We start from the raw sequence: 23828 nt of genomic DNA on the forward strand, positions 1-23828 counted from the left end.
AATTCAGTACTAATAAAATGTATCTCAATACAGAAAAATGAAAGAGAGAGAGAACAACAAAAAGGGGAAAAGTAGATTGTTAATCTCCAGCTCCTAGTATCATCCAGTCACATTAATAAGAATTCCTGTAAGCTCTCTCTGGCACGTTTGATGCAAAGGTCAGTCAACATAATGCTTCTTCTAGAGGTTCCCAACACTAAATTAACTCTGCAAGGCAGGCAGGCAAAACATTTGGAGACCAAGGTATTTTTTAAAACAACGCAGCAGACAAAGAAATTGGACTCTGCTAAGTGACTGGCTGAGCTGCTTTGATTATATCGTTCAAGGAACCAATTTTATTAGCTGATGAAGTAGTTAAGAGTTTACTATAATTTTTTGGTGGAATATTAACGGCCCTCATTCAGTGTGTGTTTGAGCACATGCCTAAATTTAAGTATATAAGTAATTGCATTGAATCAAAGATATAGCAAGCTGACTTGGAAAGGTTCTCTCTTTCCCTTTATTCATTTTTCCTATTGGTCTGCATCTTTCTGGAACATCTGTAAAATGTCATTACTAGTATAAAGTTAGAAGGCTTGAGAGGTTGGGAAATCTATTTTGGCAAGTCTGCACTTCTCACATGTCATGTTGAACAAGAGCAGTCAAGTCTCTCACTGCATTCCTGAGAAGTACTTTAGAACATACTGCTAGTCTACTCATCTTGGGAGAACATTTGATGTTGTAAGTGGATAGACATTCACCATAGTACATCAGTTTCCCATATGAAGTACTGAGCCAGCCGTTAATCAAGTAAGAGCAGTGATTGTGCCGAGTCAGGTAATACTGAGATCTCTTTAAAGTGCTATGTTTATTGAATGCATTTGGAGCACCCAAATTTTGCCCAGGTGAAGGCCAAGTTGGCAGAATGTCCCAAGTCTGAAGGCTGAACATAATTGGCATGAGATGGGGCAGATTGCAGCTACCCTCCTCTTTTAATCGGATGTTAATGCATGAAAGCTACAGTTACCAGAGTGGGAGTGCCAAAGAGTAGTCACCCAGGCATTAACTCTCCTTGTGGACTGTGTGACTGACCATCCTGATTGCTGTCTGTGACAGCTGTTCTCAGGGCTGATATCAAAGCAGACAGTACTTTCCTGATAACAAAGGGTAGGGGCATTGATAACCAGGGAAATATTAAATAGGCGACAGTCTGAAGACATGGTCTGAAGCTACAGAATGGATCTGCTAGCCAAGAAGCATGGATGGATTCAAGTGGGTGGAAGATTCCCCTTGCTCCCTAGCCAATGTGAGTGGAGGAGAAAGAAGAGTTGTCTACCACATCTCACACATCCCTTGGTTTAATTGCCCATTCACAACCCTCTTGCTGCCTATCTCATCTTGCACTTACATGTGTTGGCCCTAGGGCTGCAGTCATTTCTCATTCCCAACCAATGGACACTTAAGAGTATATGATATACAATAATAGTTAGAATGGAACACCATAAGGAGCTCTTTTTTCATTTCCCATGGATCGGGTCCTCACCTTCCTCCGCACCTGCTCTAACCAACTTTTGTCTCTGTACATGATCACGTATGGGCCTTACACATCCTTTATTGCTGATACATTTTCTAAAACGATTTAACCTAGCTACAGAAATATTAAGACTGATTTTCTTCACTATATTTATTTAATCAGACTCTGCTAGAGTTTTGGGCATTTCTTTGAAATTCTACAAACATTTTCAGATGAGTTTTTCAAAGCTATCTAAGGAAATTGTCATTAAAATGTATGGGAATTGGGTATCCAAATCTCCTAGGCAGCTTGGTAGATATTGCACTATAAAATCTTTTGAGTAACCTTGTTACAACACAGCAGAGAGTTTGTTCAGGTCAGTATTTCTGGAGTACGAGATAAAAACAAGTAAAAAAAACAGCAACTCTAATGCTGTGGTTCCATCATTTGCAGCAGTTGTTATGTAGGCAAATACCACTACAGGGGCAAACATATTAACTTATGCAGTGATAGGAGCAACAATACAGTAAAATGACAAGTAGTTTGTCCCATTGTTGCCTGCCTGCTATGCTGAATCTGAACGATGAAGGAATTACAATTACTTGGTTGAGTTGGTTGGGATTTTTTGTGTTTGCAAATCTTCATGTTAGAGCCCAAGCTGCTAAGTTATATATTGAAAATGACTAACCCCAACGGCATCATATTTCTTCTTTCCCAAATCTTTTTTATTTTTCACCTAAAATTAGCAGCAGAGAGCTTTTGACGCAAACTGCAAACATCTTAACACAATGCAGTTCAGCTGAAGTACAACAGGAAAGAGTGTTATATAATGAAATTAAGGAAAGTGTGTCAGTCATTTTCTTAAGTGAGGCCATTGTACTGTACGTGCAGCAACTGCATTTTAAATGATACTGGAAAATAGAGAACTGCCATACACTGCAGGACTTGAGTTTAACTATTATTATATTTATAGCTGTGTAAATGTTTTTGGTACTTTATCAGCCTAGAATAAAATATGGTCCCTGCCCTGAAGAGCTTGAATTGTAACACAGGGAGACAAAATGTAAGACTATCAGCAGGCTCTTTGTGTTATAGCTCTGTGGGTGCCCATGCTGCTTTACAGACAAATGGATACTGTCTGAGACCTGAGGAAGTTGCTTTTAAGGGCAGGTCTACACTATGGGGCTACATTGACCTAAGTTAGGCTGCTCCAGCTGCATGAGTAATATAGCTGGAGTCAACGTACCTTAGGTCAACTTATTGCAGTGTCCACACCACAGTGGGTTGATGGGAGAAACTCTCCCGTCGACTTACTATATGCTTCTTGTTCCGGTGGAGTACTTGAGTCAACAGGAGAGCAATCAGTGGTCAATTTAGCATGTCTTCACTAGACCCACTAAATCGACCCCTGGTGGGTCGATCAGCACACGTTGATTTCCCAGTAAGTAGAGACAAGCCCTTAGACTAAATAAACCATGATATTAGATGATGTCAGGGGAACAGAGTGGGAATCGGAGGGAAGCGTACATAACACAAGGTTGTGTGCTTTCTTGCCTGCGCATTGCAGCATACTCAATCAATAGAGAAAATGAAAACACAAGTGTAAGAAGTGAGAATGTGCAAGTTACTGGTGAATGTGTTACAATCCACATAGGATAGGAGTCTGTTAGAGCCCAGCTAAAGAGCCTTGGCTCTCACACAGCCTGTAGCAGCTAGCTCTGGAGGTCCGTGGTTCACTCCCCAGTGTGTCAGCCAAGATGGCAGTCATCACATAAGTGGGATCTCTTCCAGGATTCAAACAGCTGTGGGTCTCAAAGGCTGAGGATGAGCCTCATTTGAGGAGGGAGAGTGTGTAACACATCAGTGAGTGTGTGTTACAGGCCCCTCTCTGTGCCTGATACACAGAGGGTATGAGTTGTTACAGCCCCCAACTACATAGGCATGTGATGGAGAAGGCAACTGACATTATGTAAAGGCTTGGCAGTGAGATGAGAAGTATGTGATATTAAATCAAGAGGATAAACTCTCAGTATGCAACCTACATGGTAGCCAGTCAAGTAGGCTCATTTCACTTCTTACTGCCGTAAATCCGGACTGACATCACAATGGAACTGGTGCATATGAGAAGAGAATTAGGCTTGGTGGTGAAATCTGGCCCCCTTTGAACTCAATGGGAGTTTTGCCATTGAGTTCAGTGAGGTCAGGATTTAACCCAATATCTTCACACCAGGCAAAGAGCAAACCAGATGATAGACAAAATGTTTTTTCAAAACGGGGGCACATTTTTATTTATAAATGGAAGTTTATATTATTTATAAAGGGTTTATAAACAATCAGGTGTTATAAACATATTGCAGACATGAGTATTATGTATTTTTGGATGGTTATAAGCACATCAAAAGAGAGTTTTATAGATGGTTATAAGTAGCCTGTTGACCTAATGGACTCTAACAGTCTATAACAATTATTTATTTAAAAACCTAATCATTTAAACCTTTACAAACTCTTTTAAATAGTGTGAGCAAAGCCAGTTTAGGGCTTTGGTTTACAGAGACACTGGCTGATGCAGGGCTTGGTACCATCCATGTGCTATCTATGTTTGACACCAACAAACAGTCATAAAGACACAGCTTAAACACCGGGCTGCTTTTTTACCCTCTAACAGAACCAAGGAAACCCATTTCTCCTGTGTCAAATGACTTGCAAGATGTTTCTGATGCATCCATTCACAGTCTACAGCCCATACAACACCTCAGTTTGCAGAGCCATAAAACGTGTAACTGAAAAGTGCCTTTGGCAGGCAAAATGAGTAATCAATTACAAGAGTTGAGCCAAGTATTTGTTATGAACCAGCCCTAATGACGTAGCTCATTTACACAAAGTCAGTTCCGCCTCCAAGCATATCTTTCTTGGAGAAGCTCTTCAGGTCCCCTTGTTCTGCTATTGGTCGATAATTTAAGGTATAACACTGCTGGCAATCCTTTAGGAGTCCTGTTCCACCCCCACCCCTCCCTGTGCTATAGACCTTTAGTATGTTCCCAAAAATTGTTTAATCCGTAATGGAATTGGTGACCCATTTAGAGCAAACTAACTTTCAAATTAACTTTGAGAGCATCCATAGTCCTACTTCAGGCTGGCTTCATTATGGATTGGTGACAATGCTAACAGACCCCGGCATGGCCTGCCCTCATCATGGGTCATGGCACATGTTCCGTGGGCCTGCTACTCTCATTTCCACACTATGGCCCTGCAGAGAGGGGGTTATAATCTGCTTGAAGTACAGAGCTGACTCAGATTACTTTCTCTCTTGAGCAAAATAAGAAACCAGACACAGAACTGAATTATAATTCAATCCCTGGCCTGCTCGTGTGGCAGCACAGCTACATGCAGTCTCTTGCTCAGGGCTAGTGGTAAATCCACAACACAGTTACTGATGGGTCTGCCAGCTGACACACTGATCAGGTCTTCTCCAGTTTGAAGACTGTTTGTAGGAAATGTGCTAATATCAGTTTGCTGTCCATTTATTTCTTCAGGCTATAATGGTCCATGAACCTCAATCTAAACCGTCTCAACTATAAATTTAATTGAATGGATATTTTAGAGTGCTCAGTATATATTAATTATATTTAACACACATCTAGTATTAATTATTGTATTTATTTAGATTTAATAAAGACAGATATCTATTAAATACCAACTGATTAGTAAGGTCATTGATGCTTGCTGACTCTATAATAAGACCATGTAGCAGTTAAGCTTCACTGAATACTGCATGTTAATTGTTAGTCAATTACATTATTTTTCTTCCAAACCTAAATGAATTCAGGTTATTAACATTGATATTAATTATATAGCTAATATGAATGTGTCTACCCAGACAGTGGTCTCAAGTGTTTTACTGTTAATTGAAACAATAAACCAACATAGGACTATACATAAATGGCGTGAGAGAGCCTGTGGGCTTTATGTAGGGGATCAGGATTTCATCCTTGGTGCTAAACCAGGCAAAATTTCCTTTGAAAGCTGCCTGACATGGAGTAACAGAAAACTTTTTGCAGTTCTGTTTCATATGTTCGGAGAGCAAGCTTAAGACATTCTACAGCTAAAGCTAATGGAGTAACTTACTGCAAAAGTTGATTGATGCAGATTCTGCCAGTCTTTGAAACAATTTTTCTTTATAACAACTTGTCCAGCCCTATAGGTTGTTGATTAACTCATTGTGAACAGAATTCATCATGAATTCTGGCGCCTGGTTTTGTGTAATAAGAATATACGTGAGGTCCTTGCACCACTAAAGTGAATGGGAGTTTTGTGCTGTCTTTCATTAGACTTCAGGATGATTCAATGTTCTGTCTTCAAAATAATGGGCCCCATGCAAAATGTGGTGCACATTCATAATTGGAAATCAGTGTTTCTAGATCTGCACATCTCAGGGTGAAACGTTTTCTTTCTCTGCAGTGGCTGCTGCAGCAAAATACGGCAGTCACAGGTTTCAATGGCCTTCTGCAGGGCTAAGCAAAAGAAGTCTCCTTAGAGAACTGTTTGGATGGTGGAGCCCCAGAGGTCAACCATTTAAAACTTCACCTTGAACATATGTCAGAAGTCTATGAATCGCTTGGAGGAGAGGCTTTCTCAGTCTGTGTGGAGTAGTGTGTCTTTCGTACTCAAGGTGCAAGTGACCACAGCAATTTTATGAACTTTGCCTTGAGAAAAAATGCAACAAAGATCATATTAGGAGGGGTTTTTAAAGCAGACAACTATCACTGAAAGGTAGTTATTGTAACTGCTCACACTTGGTATAAGTGAGAGGTGGCTGGGCAGTGGAGGAAGGGGAAGGGTGTCAGCAGTAATATTTTCCATGGAGTTAAACATGATAGTTTTGAATTGTTCCCCTTGATTGATTGATTAATTTACATTGGTACAGTCTTGCAAACTCCACCACATGAATTGCAGTTCTGGAGCAAGGTTCACTGTGCCAGGACCTGGCTCATAAGGAAACTTACATTCCTTCATCTCACTATCCTGACTATTTCCTGCCTGTGCATGATTAGAAGACTTTCCAATACCAGAGGCGACATTCTTTATCTGAATACAATGTTTGTGCAGTAGTTCCTGGGGAATGTGGCAACATGAATCATACACACTATGTTGCTGGTAGTACCGAGCTCGTGAGAGGACCAATATTTGTGTAATACCAATTAAGCAATTTCATCTCTGCAGCTCTGTATCTTACAGATGAACAAGAGGCTGCTTCTGTTCAGCTAGACCAGTCACATTTTGAATCTCACTGGCATTTTTACATACACTTTCTGCTCAGTTTGTCCTTCATTATATTTTTATAAACTAGATCTGACCTTTCCTTTTAGTTGCTTGTATACTGGTGGCCTGAACTCCCCTTAAACAAAGCAACGTGCCTTCCCTAGAATCTGCTCCAAAAATGCACTAAAATGCTTCAGGGGCAATTAACAGCAACCAAACAATTTTACTGAGCAGACAGAAGATAGTAAATAGTACATTTTACTCGAGATGTTTAGTGCTCGTTCGTGTATCAGCTAGCTCTTTCCTCCAGTAATGTTAGTATCGCTTGTTAATGAAGCTTGGGATTTTTTAAATTTAAAGATGTGGGTTTTTTTTTAATTCTATTTAATATTAAAGTGACATCCTATATCAAGGCCTAAACTTGTTATAAGCTATTAATAATTTAAATTAAATACAAAATTAATACTAAGTAGTACATATTTGCTGCCAAGTTTTAAAGAAAGTCAAATCCCTGAACGGCTGGAAGCAACTGGAGCCTTCTTCTTGAAAACCAGCTTTTGATGAAAGTAGCCTCTTCTGCAGGTATAGAGAGACTATTTTCTTCATTTCAGCTACTTCAATTCAATGTTTAGTTCATTCAAAGTTAAGAAACCAATTGGGAGCTGCTAAAGCTTGTTTTCTTTTTCTAAACTATGAATAAAAACTAAGTGTGAGAGGATGAGCTCTACAAGGTTCTAAACTCTTGAAAGACACGCTTACCAGAAGCAATCAGTTCAGTTCATTACCTACATAAAATATTTCATTTAATAAATCAGCATTAAATTCAAACACATTTTGATAAACTTTTTGTTAAGCCTTTTTTATATGTATCCAGCACTATAAAAGTAGTTTTATTTAACAACAAAAATTAAATTTTTATTTTTTATTGAATTTGAATTCCCATCCAAATAGCACTTGACACAAAATACAAGTAAAAATTTAATCATTTAGTAAATTCACCATGTGTTAACTTGATAAAAAAAAATTAAAAATTAAGAATCTGAATAAATGTAACTTAAGCTATATAATTGCTTAAGTAAATGTGAATAGATATATTGTATCTTCCCGGTTAGCAAAAAGAAGCACCAAAATTAATGTAAAGGCTGTATTTAGTTGTAAATAACATGTTTTAATGATTATCAATTAATGAGAATCAACCTTTCCTTAGGAAAACAACTAAAAAGTACAAATACAAAACAGAATTTAAATCAAGGTTTCCTGCTTGCTGATTTAAATTATTATTAAAATCCAGTGATTTAAATCAGTCCATGCTGAGCCCAAGTTATTTCTCACAAGATGATCCGCCTTAAGGGCCCTCCTGCAGCAGGCCGAGGCACAACCAGTATATCCTTCCTCAGTTTTCCTCCTTTAGAGTCCCCAATAACTCCATGACAGCTCTCCTATCTAATAATACCTTTCCAGGTGTTGGTTTATTATGAAAACATAATTCAAAATAGTCTATAAAGTCCTCAAACATACTCCAATTCTAGTACCCAGTGTATATAGTCCTTAAAATTCCACATCTTGTGCAGTCCATCAACACAGCACATACCACACACTGGTGTCTTCGACATTATCTGGGCTCTTCTTTGGTCCTCCCCTGTACCATTAACAGAAAAACCACCCTAGCCTTTCCTGCTGGAGTGCAATCCCACTCTTCCCCATGGGACCACCCTGGCTCTCAGCCCTCTGCCATCTACTGGCTCCATCTCTCTGTCATGGAGGTGTCAGTGAGCAGGCCCCTCCACTGATCTCCTCCTTTCAACTCTATCTAGCCCTTGGCTTTGGCTGTCTGACTTACAAGCCAGCAGTCTACTCTCTCTGCTGCTCTTTGGCCTTCAGCCCTCTCCAGCTCTGGCTTTCTGGCCTGGGGAGGTCAGCCAGCAAAACTCTCTGCTGCTCTCCTGCCTTCAGTCTTCCTCCAGGAACCATCTACAGCTTCCTTCAAGGATCTCCTGAAGTTTCTTTGTGTCCGGTAGCTCTCACCTGCCCTTTTTCTGATCAAACCACGCAGCTCTCCTCTGCCCTTGTCCTAACTGATTCTCTCTGTTGTTGGGCTGTACCACTTGTATGGCCTAGGTGCCCTCTCTTAAAGCTCAGTTAGGAGATAGCTGACAAGTCACAGGTGCAGTGGCCTCTTTCCTCCTAAAGGGCCATTGTCACCCTATGACACTATGCCTCTGTAAGCATCACTAACTGTAAGCTACTGGTGTTTACCTCCCATGTGTGTAGCCACACCTGCCTCTCCCGGGAATCTAGCAATTTCCTCCAGAAGTTATGTTGTGTTAGGCCTTGCCGAAATCTCCATCCACTTCCCAGTGACTTCTATTTTCTGAGCCAGGCACCGGTACCAGCAGGTAATCACGGGTCCATTCTGGCTGGCTTCCTTCTTCATTTCTCTCTGGCTGGATTGGATCTGTTTGGCTCTGTCCTTTGTTGGGTCTGGCACCCACCTCCTAGGCAGACGGTGTCTGGTTCAGGCTGATTTACCAGGACATTGTTAGGTGGGTCAGACTCCCGCTGGTGCAGCTGGGACTTTGGTTGGGCTTTCTATTGCATCTCAGGCTTGGTCTACTCTACCAACTTATGTTGGTGTAACTGCTTCGCTCAGGGGGGTGGAAAATCCACCCCTGAGCAATGCAGTTATTTCAACCTAACACCCAGTGTAGACAGCACTATGTTAATGGGTGGGCTTCTCCTGTCAATATAGCTACCGCCTCTCGCATCTTCACTATGTGCTACAGCTGCACTGGTGCATCCCTCAACCCCCAGGTTCTAATCTGTTCTTTCCCTGCCTCTCCCGAAGGAGCCCCCGAAAGACAAACTTGCTGTGTCAAGGGTATGGGGGAGTGGAAAAGTTAGGAACGTTCTTTAATTAGGAGCTTCTATCAGCTTAGTAATAATAACAAAACTTTTGGGGAGTGAACCATATGTGGATTTGCAGGTGTGCTTATCAACTGTTCACTTGAGACCTCTGGGAAAAAGCCATTCCCACCCCAGGAGCTAGTAGTTAGAGCCCACTACAGAGCTCCAGTCTCACTTGGGTGATGCTATTCCCTACAGCAGAGCATATTTTTATAATCTAAGAAACCTCATATGTTAGTTGCTGAAAGCATAAAATACTCTCTTGTTAGTGCTGAGATATGAGAAGGGCACGTAGTTTAAAAGCACTGTTGGGAGGTGTTTATGTCTTCCTTAATTGCTTGCACTGGTCTGACAACAGGGAAGGTTTTATCCTATGTATTAAGTTTAAAATGAAAATAAAAGCTCTTTGAACATAAGGAAATCAGCCAAAATTTGGTGCTTTAATAGTTGCTTTTTAGCCAAAGACCCAATCTTGCAATCCGCACTCAGGCAAAACTCCCTGCAGCTTGGGCCAAAGGAAGCAAATATGTCCTAAAGAACGTAATTGCATAAAAAGACAAAATACCAGGACTGTGATTCAGGAAAGCACTTAGGCAGGTGCTTAACTTTAAATTTAAGCAAGTGCTTGACTCCCATTTATTTCAGCAAGACTTAAGCATGTCCTCAAGAACTTTGCTGAATCAAGGCCCTAGTGATTAGAAACAATCTTCTGAATGAAAAGAATTTATGTTGATTGGTTGATGTGCATTAAGCTTATGATGTAATGGGAGATTAAATGTTGTGCTGCAAAATATGTAAACCTAAGATCATAGAGTCAATCTATTTTACCTTTTGCAGGTGGAAATTTACATTTTACCTTTATATATTTACCTATGGAGTCCGGTTCCTGAAAAAGGTAGGAACTCTCATTATTGTATTGTGATTTTATAACTGGTTACAAATCTGTTTAAAGTTATACACCTCTACCTTGATATAACGCTATCCTTGGGAGCCAAAAAATCTTACCACACTATAGGTGGAACTGTGTTATATTGAATTTGCTTTGATCCACCGGAGTGTGCAGCCCCCGTCCTCCCTCCCCCCGAGCACTGCTTTATTGTGTTATATCCAAATTCGTGTTATATCGAGTGGCGTTATATTGAGGTAGCGGTGTATGTATGTACAATATATAGCAATGGTTTAGAAAATCATCGATCACCACTAAGAAAGATATGCTTTGTTTGAATTACAAAATAAGTTGCAATTGGTACTTTGCAGAGAACCCTTGAAACTACTACTACTTAAACAAAAAAGAAGAGAACTTTGGAAAAACCATTTGAATGCCAAAAAGGTTGTCGTAACAACATCCCTGGTTTCCCAATAGGTGTTAGGCTGCTCATGGTTCTTGATACGGGATGTATTTATACTTAAAGCATGATTATATTTAGATTGTTCTCATGCTGGGCCCTGTGTTCTGCTGTGTGAAAATAACCCATGTAGGAGAGAGGACTCTCCAGGAAGTTTCCTATGGATTCTTTGATCAGAAATGAATGGTTGCTCTCAACCCCACTTCACAGGGGAAGCCCAGGGAATTCTGCTCCCTTAACCCCGGCTCAGGAGGTAATGAGCTTGGCCATGGAGTCTGTTGCAGTATTGCAAACTCTGTTTTACTGCAAGTCTTGTGACATATTTTATGTTTTCTTAAAGCCCCAGATGCTGGAATTGGGAGATTCCGTGAACATCTCAGCTTTCCTTTAAAACAAAGTACAGTTCTAACCTTCATGGTTTGGAGAAAAGCTTGAAAACATGACATAAGTGCATCATAAAGGCTTAGTAGCCAGATGGCAAATGAAAAGATCTTTCCATCTTTATTTTTCTTTCTTTTTCTTTCTTTAAATTCATGCTGCTTAAGCCAATCTCCATGATTTTTTGAGATCTGCCTCATGAGGTTGGAATGCTTGAGACTGGCAATACAGCAGATGTGCACACTCTAAAAGGGATATGCCCAAGCAGAGTGAGAACATGGCCATCTCCTCAGCCAGTTGTCTGAGGCCAGCACTAATGGGAATATATGCTGCATCTCCAACAAGGAGGAGAAAGAGCTGCTCCTAAGTAAACTTACCTTGTATTCCTGAACTGTGCAGGCAAAAAGCTTCCAGATAATGTTCCAAAACTCCACTTCCCCATCCTCTTCTATGGCTGTGGCATCAAAAGCCAAAACAGGTGATAATGAATGCTGTCATGGTGAATAATGCAAGGGAATATTCCATGACTGGTTTCTATTGTCTTAGTAGGATATGGTCGATATAGTGCTTTCTTCAGAGGGCTGAACTTTGCTGTGGAGTTATTCTGTTATTGTAGTAAGAGTGATGTGATGCTGAGGAATGAGAAGGGAACCCTGTTTTTATCCCTGGATCTATTACTTTGAAATTTTTCCAGCTCACAGGATATTGTCTGCAAGAAACATAATAGTATGTCAGACAACATTTCTGAGCCTATGCTATAATATTGTGAAGCAGGGTGGACTGAGTTTTAAATCAAAGTGATTTAAAACACTGATTTTTAAAAAAAATAATTTTATTTAAATCAGCAAGCAGGAAATCTTGATTTAAATAATTGATTTTAATCTTGTTTTGAATCTGTCCTTTTTAGTTATATGCCTAAAGAAAGGGTTATTCTCATTGGTTGGTAACCATTAGAATATGTTGATTTGCAACTAGCTGAAGCCTTTACAATAAATGTGGTACTTCTTTTTGCTAACCACGAAGATTCATTCTATTTATACACATTTATTTAAGTAATGATATAGCTTAATATACATTTATTCCAATTTTTATTAGAAAATGCTGGATGATGCATTTCTTAATTTTTTACTCCAGATTTGTGTCAAGTTGCATTTGGATGGAAATTAGAATTCAATTAAAAATGCACAAAAACAACTTTTAAAAATTATTTTTATGAGTTAAACAAAACTATCTTAAAAGTGCTGGATACTTAAGAAGAAAAAAAGTAAATTAATCAAATATGTTTCTCATTTAAAACTAACTGATTTATTAACCACAGGAAGGATTAACTGTAGTTCAAGAATTAATGGATTGTTGACGGTTAGCATGAGCTAGATTTTCAAATATATTTAGGTACTTAAAGATGTAGATAGCACCAAATCAGGTTAAGTGCCTAACTCATGTTGAAATCAATGGGAGTTAGGCACTTACCATATGTAGGTACTTTTGAAAATCCCATGAGCCATCTATCTGCATATTTAGGTGCCTAAATATCTTTTAAAATCTGGCCCTGCATCCTTCAGGTTTTTAGAATTACTAGAGTTCATCCCCTCCCACCTAGTTTTTATTCAGAGATTCCAAGAGGAAAACAAGCTTTCCTGCTTTTTTTAGCTGCCAGTCAGTTTCGCGACTTTGAGTGAACTAGTCCAAATGAAGAAAATAATCTTTCTCTCTGCACCTCATAGTCAAACTGAACTATGAAAAATAATTAAGGCAAAAGCTCTTCTGCACCACAGAAAATGAAAATACTTACATATGGGAAAATGTAAATATCAGCTTTCTCTCCAGGGTAAAGACTGAAAGTAATACACTTACTGAAGCATTATGTGATACATTTATAAAGTTTGAGTGGACCTCAACAGTTAAAGATGTTTTCCCCTAATTCTCTAAATAAGCAAAAAGCAGCACTCATTAACTTATTAAAATTTGGGGAAGGCTCATTAATGCAGCATATTTTTATTTATTTACTTTCATGTTTTAATAGGTTATTACAAGTTTACACCTTAACAGAGGTTATCATAATTTCAGATTAAATTTTAAACAGATTTGTTTTTAACAGGAAAAATATATTTAAATAAAAAATCTGATTTAAATAAAATCAGATCTATTTTTAATTTTTAATTTTAAATAATCTATATTAATCAACCCTGTTGTGAAGACAGCTCTGTGTCAGTTTGGGGTACAGCCACTATATAGATTCTAACGGTCTGATTGTAGACCCTGTACTCATAACAGTGAACAGTAACTCATGAGAATAGTTCCATTGAGTGGAGCAGTTGAACCCTAAGCAATAAGGGGCTGATCTAAACTTACTGAAATCAATGAAAAGAATCCTGTTGACTTTGGTGAGCTTTCGCGCAGGCCCTAAATGAACAGAATTATTATTGTCGTTGGATTTAAATGGTGTAACTTACATCAGCCCCCTTAAATGTATGTTGTCGACCCCAGGAACTAAAGCAAAATGATGGAATTATTGATCTTTCACACTGATCAAAGCCTGTGTTGTCTCTGTACGTAGGAGTGAGGTTTGGGTTTGCAAAGAATGAAATTCAGCTATTGGAATCCAAAGCCACAATATATTTTTCCTTGAACTTCACTTTCAGCCCTTTCAGCTTCATCATAATACTGAGGTAGATAATCTGGTTGTTTTTGTTCTGCTTTTTTCTTAGTGAACGAACTGCAAGATTCACTTAATTCTTCATTTATAAAGTTAAAGAACAAAGTTGAGCTTAATAAAATCTCTTCTGTGTCTGACAGACAGATCCTCCCTTCTGGAAAAGCCATCTCTTCCAGAGAGGGTGATTTCTTAGTGCTTACTCAGCATCAGTTTTCCAATGCCAGAGTAGAGATGTGCAGTCTGTTAAGTAATACAGTCTACTGAGGCTCAATGCCCATATACTTGGTCCAGCAGGCTGGAGAAGCCAGGAGTGTGTATATACCATGGCTCATGACCGTGAGTGCCAACCTCAGGGTAGACTGTCAAGAAGCAGGGCAAAGACCCCAAACTGGTCTATAATTAGATTTCACCAACCCAGTAAAATAAAGCACTATAACAGTCTTGCCATGGAGTCACAGACAGTCCCCTTGGGCATTCCAGTCTATCTTGCCATCCAGGCAAGCTGGACTTAGCTATAGATGGTTGCGATACACAAAAGATCACAAAATATTCAGGTTGTTCCCGATCCCAGAAGACCAGTCACTTACCCCAAGTCAACTTGTACCTTAGATCTCACAGAAAAGACAACAGTTGTAACCAATCCTATAGTAAACTTATCTAAGTATTTATTAACTAAGAAAAGAAATGAGAGAGTTATTACAAGGTAAGCATTTAGTTGGGGTTGGTCCTGCTTTGAGCAGGGGGTTGGATAGATGACCTCCTGAGGTCCCTTCCAACCCTGAGATTCTATGATTCTATGTATACTCAAATAAGTTACAATCTATGGTTTCAAAAAGTGAGAGAGTTGTAGTAATCTGTCAACTCTGAATGTCTTTTAGGACTAACCTTGATTGACCTTGGGGATCTCTGCTTCTGTTTCATAGCAGGTTTCAGAGTAGCAGCCATGTTAGTCTGTATCCGCAAAAAGAACAGGGCACCTTAAAGACTAACAAATTTATTTTAGCATGAGCTTTCGTGAGCTACAGCTCACTTCTTCGGATGCATAGAATGGAACGCACAGACAGGAGATATTTATACATACAGAGAACATGAAAAGGTGGAAGTATGCATACCAACAGGAAAAGTCTAATCAATTGAGATGAGCTATCATCAGCAGGAGGAAAAAAAACTTTTTGAAGTGATAAGTAAGATGGCCCATAGAAGGTGTGAGGAGAACTTAACATAGGGAAATAGATTCAATTAGTGTAATGACCCAACCATTCCCAGTCTCTGTTTAGGCCAGTGTTAATTGTATCTAATTTGCATATTAATTCGAGTTCAGCAGTTTCTCTTTGGAGTCTGTTTTTGAAGTTTTTTTGTTGCAAAATTGCCACCTTCAAGTCTGTCACTGAGTGGTTAGAGAGGTTGAAGTGTTCTCCCACTGGTTTTTGAATGTTTAGCTCATGCTAAAATAAATTTGTTAGTCTTTAAGGTGCCACAAGTACTCCTGTTCTTGTTTCATAGCACTGTCCCTGTGAGAGTCCAAACAGCAAAAGATGAAAAATTTTCTTGTCAGCCATTTTTATTTCTCCTTCCAGCATTCAAGCTGATGGGACAAACCCTTTTGCACATAGCCTCTTTGTGGGCATGAGGGGGCAGTTAACAAAGTCTTTGTTTTGTGATGCCCCACAATAGCTCCTTTAGTTTTGATAGACCTTTTTGATAGGCAGGAGACAATCCTTGCTGAGTGGGTTCAAAGTTTCAGAGCAAACATTCTTACAGTTACAAAGCAAAAAGTTAAATCTTACCTTATAGCAGATGATACAGATATAAGTGAGATTACTGAATACAGCAGTTTACAGGTATTTCATAAATTCTAAATCCTAAATACCTTGTTACAAATTCAATATCCATCTTAACCATACTCAACCATACGTTGGTGAAACAGACTGGTTTCCAGCAATAAATTTGTCAGTGCTCTGCTGAGGTCTAAAGCCTCGGAAAGAGCTGGCACCTTGTCTGCCAGCGTCACAGACATAATTCCAGCAAAGATCTATACAGGCTCATCAAGTTGACAACTACAACATCTTATAGGATGGAACATGCCACCAATGTATCACCAAGTTTTACATGTTCATTTGACTCTTTAAAATCCAAACAAATGCTTAATGTATAAACCATTTGGGATTCATCAGATCTGACTTTTCAATACTTGCTGTACTTTTCTTTCAAATATCCACAGTATTATTAAAATAGAGTATAACCATTGAAACTGCATTCAAGTGCTTCTGACTGAACGTATGCATAGGTGGTTGGTTGATCTTCTTGCTGAAGATAATTAGTTTGGAAAGAGCATTTGTGAACTCCTGGAGAGTTAAAGGATCCAGTCAATTATGTCAGAGGCTTTCCCAAAGGTTGGGCTGGGAAGAGTAATATGGTTTGCTAAATGTGCCTGCGACTTGTACTCTGCTTGTAAAGTATCTTCTTCTCTTGATGAACAATCCATTTCTCTTCCAAATTCTCTGCTTTGGGTATTACTTTTTCATGGCAAACTGGTTTGCCACTGTAGCTTCCCACATGTTGCTATGTATGCCAGAATGGGAAATTTGATTGTTTTAAGATCTAAGTAATTTTTTCTCTCTGTTGATCTTTTGCCCAGTAAGTGTATTATTCAGCATTTGAGAGTATATTGTCTCTTGCATGGGGGACAGGTCCAGTCCAGTAAAGCTGTTAGGGTTATAACACATCTGGGTTTTCCCGAAATTGCCTTGTTTTTGAGCCTCCATCTTCTGTCCGGTCACATTTTTCAAATAACAGGCAATGCCTGGGATTTTTTTACAGCTCAGAAAGAGCCCCTAATGGTCTGCTTCCCGATCGGTCCCTCCCCTGTATCGGCAGCTGATTGGTCCATTCCCCTACAGCCACGGCTGCCGGATCCTGCCCACCCAGGCCCAGGTTCCCAGCCCTGGTGAGAGGGTCTGGCAGGGAGGCACTGACTGAATGCTATCATTGCATCCTGGGCTTGCACCAGCCACCCTGCCACCGTGACAGGGAGCGACATTGTCCCCCACCTCCAGTGAGTACTCCTGCCGCAGGTACCCTCTCCAGAGCTCCCAACTATACCCTCCTCCCAACTCCCTCTCCCTCTGCAGTGTCCTCTTTTGGGGAACCTGAAATATGCTAACCTTAAGAGCTGTGTTTGATAAGTGTCTCTAAAGTGCAGCTTGCGCAGCTCTCTTAGAGAACCTCATTATCTTGCCATGTGATTTCCATAGTAGCTTGAAGGAGTATTGATGAAATTTTTCCATCTCTGTTTGTGCTGATGATAACTTGCCTATGTTTTACAGGTGTGGGATAAGGTAGCTATCAGTAGAGAATAATACTCATTAACTTGAGCTTTTTGTAATTGTACCCTGGTTCCAGATTTGATGTTTCAATCTGCACTGTGCAGCACATGCCTTCTTAATCTGGGTAACAACTTCTTGTTTAATGAGGACTGCATTAGACACATTTTCTCAGACAGGCAATCTACTCAGTTTGATAGCATGGATTGTAATGCTAGACTTTCCAAACCTGGGTGCTTTCTCAGCTGCTGTGTGATAAATTATTGTCTCTATACTTTTTTATTGTCTCCCACAATTGTGTTTATACTTTTTTCATACCTTTCATTTAGAGTGAAATTCATCCCTATACACAGTAATAGGCCTGTACACCACTTAAGTACCACTTTAAACCAATTTTGATGGCCTTTATTTTGGTGTGGCTCTCTGCACAGCGGTGAATTTCACCATGGGCAGTGGGTGAAACCCCTTCCACCCAAGCCCTCCCCCCACCACCACCAGAGCCGCAGCCTGCCAATGGCCGGAAGACCCCCGAGCCACTGGCCAGCCCGAGCACCGAGCTGCTGGCCGGCCCGACCCCCAGGCTGCCGGATGGCACCAGTCCCAGCCAGGCCCCTAGCCTGGCCTGAGCTACCTTGGCCACTGTCTGGAGCTGAGCCACCGTTGGTTTCAGAGGAGAGGAGGAGCGAGGAGGGGCCTCCCAGTGGAGCATGGGCGGGGCCGCAGCCTGGATTAGGGGAGGTTTAGCCTTCCCTGGCCTATGGTATCCATCCATGAATTTCACCCTTATATTCCCCCTGGAAACTTTTTTCTCACTAGGATTTAACTTCCACTTTTTAAAGGATGCCTTTTTGCCTCTTACTGCTTCTTTTACTTTGTTTAGCCATGGTGGCACTTTTCTGGTTCTCTTAATATGTTTTTTTTAATTGGGGTATACATTTAAGTCCTCTCTCACATAAGAGTAACAAGTATACTATAGAGTGCAAGGTGTTAATTCCATTAGGGGTTCTGGTGGCACTGTCAGCCATTGGAGAAGGTTTGAGAAAACCTATCCTTGTTTTGGTTAGAAAAAACCCATCCCAGCTCCCAGCATATCTGTGGGCCTAATGCTGTGCTCTGTTACACTGACCTAAATCAGAAATAAATCCATTGACTTGAACTGACTTTTCAGTTTGGCACTGTATATTAAGTACTATAGTGTTATTAAGTATTTACTAAGAGAAACCTCAGTGAAAGAGCATCTAATAAGGGCATTTGGGGGGGGTTTACCTGTTCCCATCTTTTACCTTTTTAATAATTTCTTTTCAGTAATGAAATAAGGTAAGAAAATGCCATGTTGGGATGAAAGGCAAAATTATCTGCCAGTGTGCAGAACCTAGTTGCTTACAATATGTATTTTTACTTTTAGTTGGTGACTGTTCCAAAATAATTCCATAGTAAGGACAGCTGTGGAAAATATTTTGTGACTGTACACTAGGGTTATATATTTCCTTCTTGATAGTACCAGGGCTAGAGTTGTGAACAGTAGACTTCTCTTCCATCAAAGGAGTTTTCATCTTCTTAGATGATCCATATAGGGATAATATTAGATCTGGATTTAGAACACCAAAGGCCAAATTAATCCCTGATGTAATTCCCTTGATTTCTGTGCTGTTAGTGCCAACACCAGTGTGAAGAATAATTATGAAGTAATGATCTGCCATAGGGCTCTCCTAAGAGATGGCATCATGTCTGGTACTCACAGAAAAACAATGTGTGCTTTTGACTACTCAGAACTAATCTAAGATGATAAATGTGCTGTGATGTTCCTTATGTCTTATAAATCACTGAGATCTGGAGCATAAAGCAGAAGATAACTAATTTTATTCCCATTCTGATCATTGATATGGGTTTTTTCCCTTTTGACTGCAGCTGAGCTTTCAAAGTAATAAGAGCTCTGATAAAAAGTCAGCTTGTTCAATTTACATTATCTACTGATCATTGACTTACAGAGCAACCCCCTAAGATTGATTACAATAAAACCTGCAGCTCCAATGATAATATTAGAATATTTTGTTCATCACTGACAGAGGGCCAAAATTCAAAGTCCTTACTTAAGCAAAAACCACACTGAAATCAGTGGGAGTTTGCTTGATTAAGGGTGAATGGCCTGCTTCTTCTCCCACTGAAGTCAATACTAAAACTTCCACTAACGTCAATAGTTCAGAATCAAGCCCTGTATAAAATCAGAGTAAGGACTTTAGGAATTCACCCACAGCATGTAGCCTGACCTTGGAATTATGCTGTATGTCGGTATTCTGTAAAGCAAAAGCATTAAGAAGATGTGGAACTGAAGCTCTTCCCCTGGATACTTGACATCCCATAGCCTCTGCATCCTTTTTCCTTTCCATCTTTGCCCATGAAAATTACAAAGTTGCAAAAGAGCATGGACCAGCTTCAATGAGAATACTTGGTTTGGAGCTGAGAAACCTGAAACTGCATGTTGGACATTTTGTTAGAAAAGGACCACGGTAGGGCCATTTTGGGGGCTGGTGGTCATTTGCTTTAAAGATCTGATCACTGGTGGAGTAGATAAACTGGTCATGTTGAAAAATGCCAGAGACAACTGTATTTTTGTGGCACGTGCTTGAGAGATGCCTATGGCAGCTCTGTATCTTGGTTTTTTAGGAGCCACACTAATCCAGTGGTGTTATTTGGCTGAATCTGTTGATCAGTTACAGGCTTTTACAGATAATTTAGCTACATTTGGAAACAATAAGAAAGCAATGATATAGTGTAAATTTCACATAAAGGACATATTCATGTCACATATGCTAACTTAAAGCCAAGTTGTGGGGTTCTTTTTTCCCCACCTCTCTCCATGTGCGGACTGCTAATGGCCAGATAGAACCCCCGTTCCTGTGCTTAGGGTAGTCTCTACTTCCTCGGGCTCAAGGTGCCTTAAAGGAGACATGTCAATGCCCTCTCTCCCCGCCACTAACACTTATGAACTGGCCAGTGGAGCTGGCCAACTGCATGAACACTAGAGTGGTCTAAGTAGTGGGTCTGCAGCCTCTATATGCCGAGGAGCTCCAAATGGCAGCCTGTGTTCTTGGTGCTCCTGAGGTGATGTTGCGCCACCCTGCCCATTACCTGGGCTGTGATGTTGGGTGAAAATGCATTCTCTGCCTTTCTCATGGCAGGCATGTGTATGCCTGGGAGACGCTCCGGGAGAGCTGTAAAGGTTTTATTGTGATCACTTTGAGCGATGAGTGGTGGAGCCATAAATGTGGAATCAGATGCCCCGTATCTGACAGACAACACAAACTTTATAATATTCCACACCATGCTGGAATATGTTTGACTCCATTTTTAACCATTTTCTTTTTTTGGTCTCTGCACCTCTTGACCATTTGTTGTGCATGCTGTCCACTAAGGAAGTAAGAGATTAGCAGGATTAGTGACATCCACAGGTGCATAATAAAATCAGTTTACACAATGCAGTAAAATTTGTGTATTGATTGGGAAAATGTAGGCATTTATGTGGTGATGATTATAACTACAGATGTGTTAAAAATATCTGTGTAGTGGAATTTTCTTCTGGGAGAGTCAGTTTTTCATAGAGCAACTTGATTGTAAGAGGTGGTTTGCTATAACTGCCATTTGCATAATGAAATGTATTGGAAAAAATTGAAACTTTCATTCTATATCACCAGTTACAGGGTTTCACTAAAGAGTTACACTACAGAGTTAGGTCGACTTAAGTCGTCTTGTTTTGATTTATATTTGCATGTGTCCACACATAAATTTGTCTCCTGCTGATATAGGTGCCCCATTCCGTTGATGCAGAAACACCCTCCTCCCCAAAACAATGCAGAGCCAAAGTCAACCTACTTCTGTCAGTGTAGGCATTGCATTACCTGTGTCGACCCTTAACGGTCCTCCGGCAGCTGTCCCACAGTGCCCCTTTCCTGTGACAGTGGGTGCTGTGGTCCCAGTTTTGAACTTCACTGCCCAGGGGTCACAGGTGCCAGCAGTGAATACCCTGACCTCGAATTTAAAATGGTGCAGAAGTTTGGAAAGGGTGATGAGGACATTTTGCACTGCACAGTTTGTAAAACAGACATCTCTTGTCAGGCAAATCGTATTACTGAACATTTGAAATTAAAAGGACATCAAGCAAAGATAGCCCAGGCTTCAATGGAAGCCTGTTTGGGAAAAACAAGACAAAAGAAAGAAGCTGTGGAATTTTCACATGATCTGGTGCTCATGTTATGCTTTCAGGCAATTCCAATGAATGTTGTCTGTGGCTTGAGCTTTTTATTAGCTTTGCTTCACAAATATGCTCTTGCCCAGAAAGTTATTGGCTGGAAGAAAAATATTTGCCTGACATTTTTCGCTCACCACCAAGCTGCAATTAAAGATCCTTTGAGTGGTGAGAAATTCTCTTTAGTAATTGATGAAAACTCCAGAGCGTGTGAGACAGCCAGCAATTAACATCCTTGCAGTGTTGTACAGTGAAAAAATAAATCAATAAATACTATTTTATTAAAATCCTCTGTTGTTCTTCAATGCAATGCAGGGATCATTTTGATTTGGATTCAAGACATGTTGCAAGAGTACAGTCAAATGTGGGAAAACTGCATATCAATCAGCAGTTGTATGATGTATATGCAGTGCTTAGTAAAGGACATGAAAGAAATGCATCCCCATCTGCTGCACATTCTATGTATTGCTCATCTTTTGCGTGTGATCATTGATCATGCAGTCAAAACTGATGAGTTCCATGACATCAACACATCTGTGGTACGTTCTCCAGTGGTGTGTAAGTGTACCAACAGGCAAAAGTGAGCATTTCTTTAAAGTGTTCAAGAAGCACTATCACTCTATTGGGTTTGCTTGTATCCCCTCATGTTGTCCCATTGCACTAGTTTTCCAGGCTCAGGGCTGCAAAATTCATTCATGCTTACAGGGACAGTGTGATAGACTCTCTCATTAAAGAAGAGGATGGAACCACCTTAAAGTCAATTAAACTATGCTTGATGGTCAAGGATGATGGAAGAAGCCAATGTCAACGGTATTGTATCTTTTCTTTGTAGATAAATATACAAGGTTTGTTTTCAAATAGAAAAATAATATACACTGATACGCTGCTTAATTGTAGTTTGCAAGTTGCTGCAGATGTAGATAATACTGCAAAAGAAGTGGAACTCAAGTCAGTGGGCTCCAAAAGGCAATTCCTTTCATCTGCAATGCATGATTTCACATCAGAATTTCAAAGCAAACTGAAGGCAACCATATCCTGCAATGTATTCTTTGAGCTGTATATGGCTCAGCATCTTTTTGCCAACTGTAAAGCATTTGATCCATTTTTCAAGGGTCAGATGTCACACAAGATTAGCATCTATAAAAATATGCTGCAAGGCAGAAGAGTTCAAGCATGATTTTGACTTGTACATGTTGCGTGAAGTACCCTGTAATGACACATAACACTTGAATACTGGAGAAATGAACCCAACTCACTGCTGAGATCCAGTCTAGTCACTATATATCACCAGCAAGCAGTGAGTCTACCAAGCACACATTCAACAGTCGACCTACACCTGCTCAGTTGGTAGTTGAATCTTTCCTTCGTTCGGTCAAGGTGCCTAGTGTTTGGTTTCATGAACAAAGGGTAGCAAAGTCACTACTGGCTTTTCAACATCACCAGTGTGAATGGGCTGGGCAGGGAAGAAAGTCCCTGCTTGCAATTTTTTGAAAAGTTCTTTATTCTTAAAGATGCAAGCCCCATGCACCTTGCCTGACCAGCCCATGTTGATGTCAGTGAAGCATTTCTGGTGATCCACTAGTACTTGCATAACAATAGAAAAGTACCCCTTTCTGTTGATGTACTATTGGCAAGTACCAGAACAGGGATATGCATCCACTCTGTCACCTCACCACAGTTTGGGAAGCCCATTGCTTCAAATCTGTCAATCTACAATTTCCTGCACATTGCTGAGATTCACAGTCCTGTGCAGCAGGAGATGCTTAAAGGCCTTGCACATATGGGTGACAACAGCCCCCACTGTGAATTTTCCAACTGCAAACTGATTTCCCACTGACTGATAGCAATCTGGCATTGTAAGCTTCCACAATGCAATTGCCACTCGCTTTTGCTGCTCCCATGCTGGTATCCCTGCCCAGTAGGCTGCAGTGAGCTCAGCGCACAGATCCAGGAATGGGGCCTTTCACATCTAAAAGTTCTGTAGCCACTGCTCGTCATCCCAAACCTTCATTTCAATGAGCTCCCTCTAGTCTGTTTTCGCTTCTCAGTCTAAGCAGCCTCTATCCATTGTCTACCGTTACTCCGTGAATGCTAGCAACAACTTGACACTTTTATTCACTGTGTCCATCATCCATTCATCAACCTCAAGCATCTCATCTTCATCACCACCCCACTGGTTTTAGTGGCAGTTGAAGTTCTGCAGATACAGGAGCATCGTGTGTCCTGT

At 40.3% G+C, this 23828-nt stretch overlaps 1 protein-coding gene across 3 annotated transcripts in view; it reads left to right on the forward strand.

Moving 5' to 3' along the window:
* The window catches only part of CERS6 (ceramide synthase 6), a 235840-nt gene that overhangs the window by 104729 nt on the left and 107283 nt on the right, over positions 1 to 23828 (forward strand). For all 3 annotated transcript variants that reach the window (XM_045032350.1, XR_006582637.1, XR_006582638.1), the window contains exon 4: positions 10493 to 10550. In XM_045032350.1, the coding sequence (XP_044888285.1) occupies positions 10493 to 10550 (58 nt within the window). The remainder of the gene's footprint in view (positions 1 to 10492; positions 10551 to 23828) is intronic.

This window comes from Mauremys mutica, chromosome 10 (genome assembly GCF_020497125.1).
Source record: "Mauremys mutica isolate MM-2020 ecotype Southern chromosome 10, ASM2049712v1, whole genome shotgun sequence".
NCBI classification, from domain to species: Eukaryota; Metazoa; Chordata; order Testudines; family Geoemydidae; genus Mauremys; species Mauremys mutica.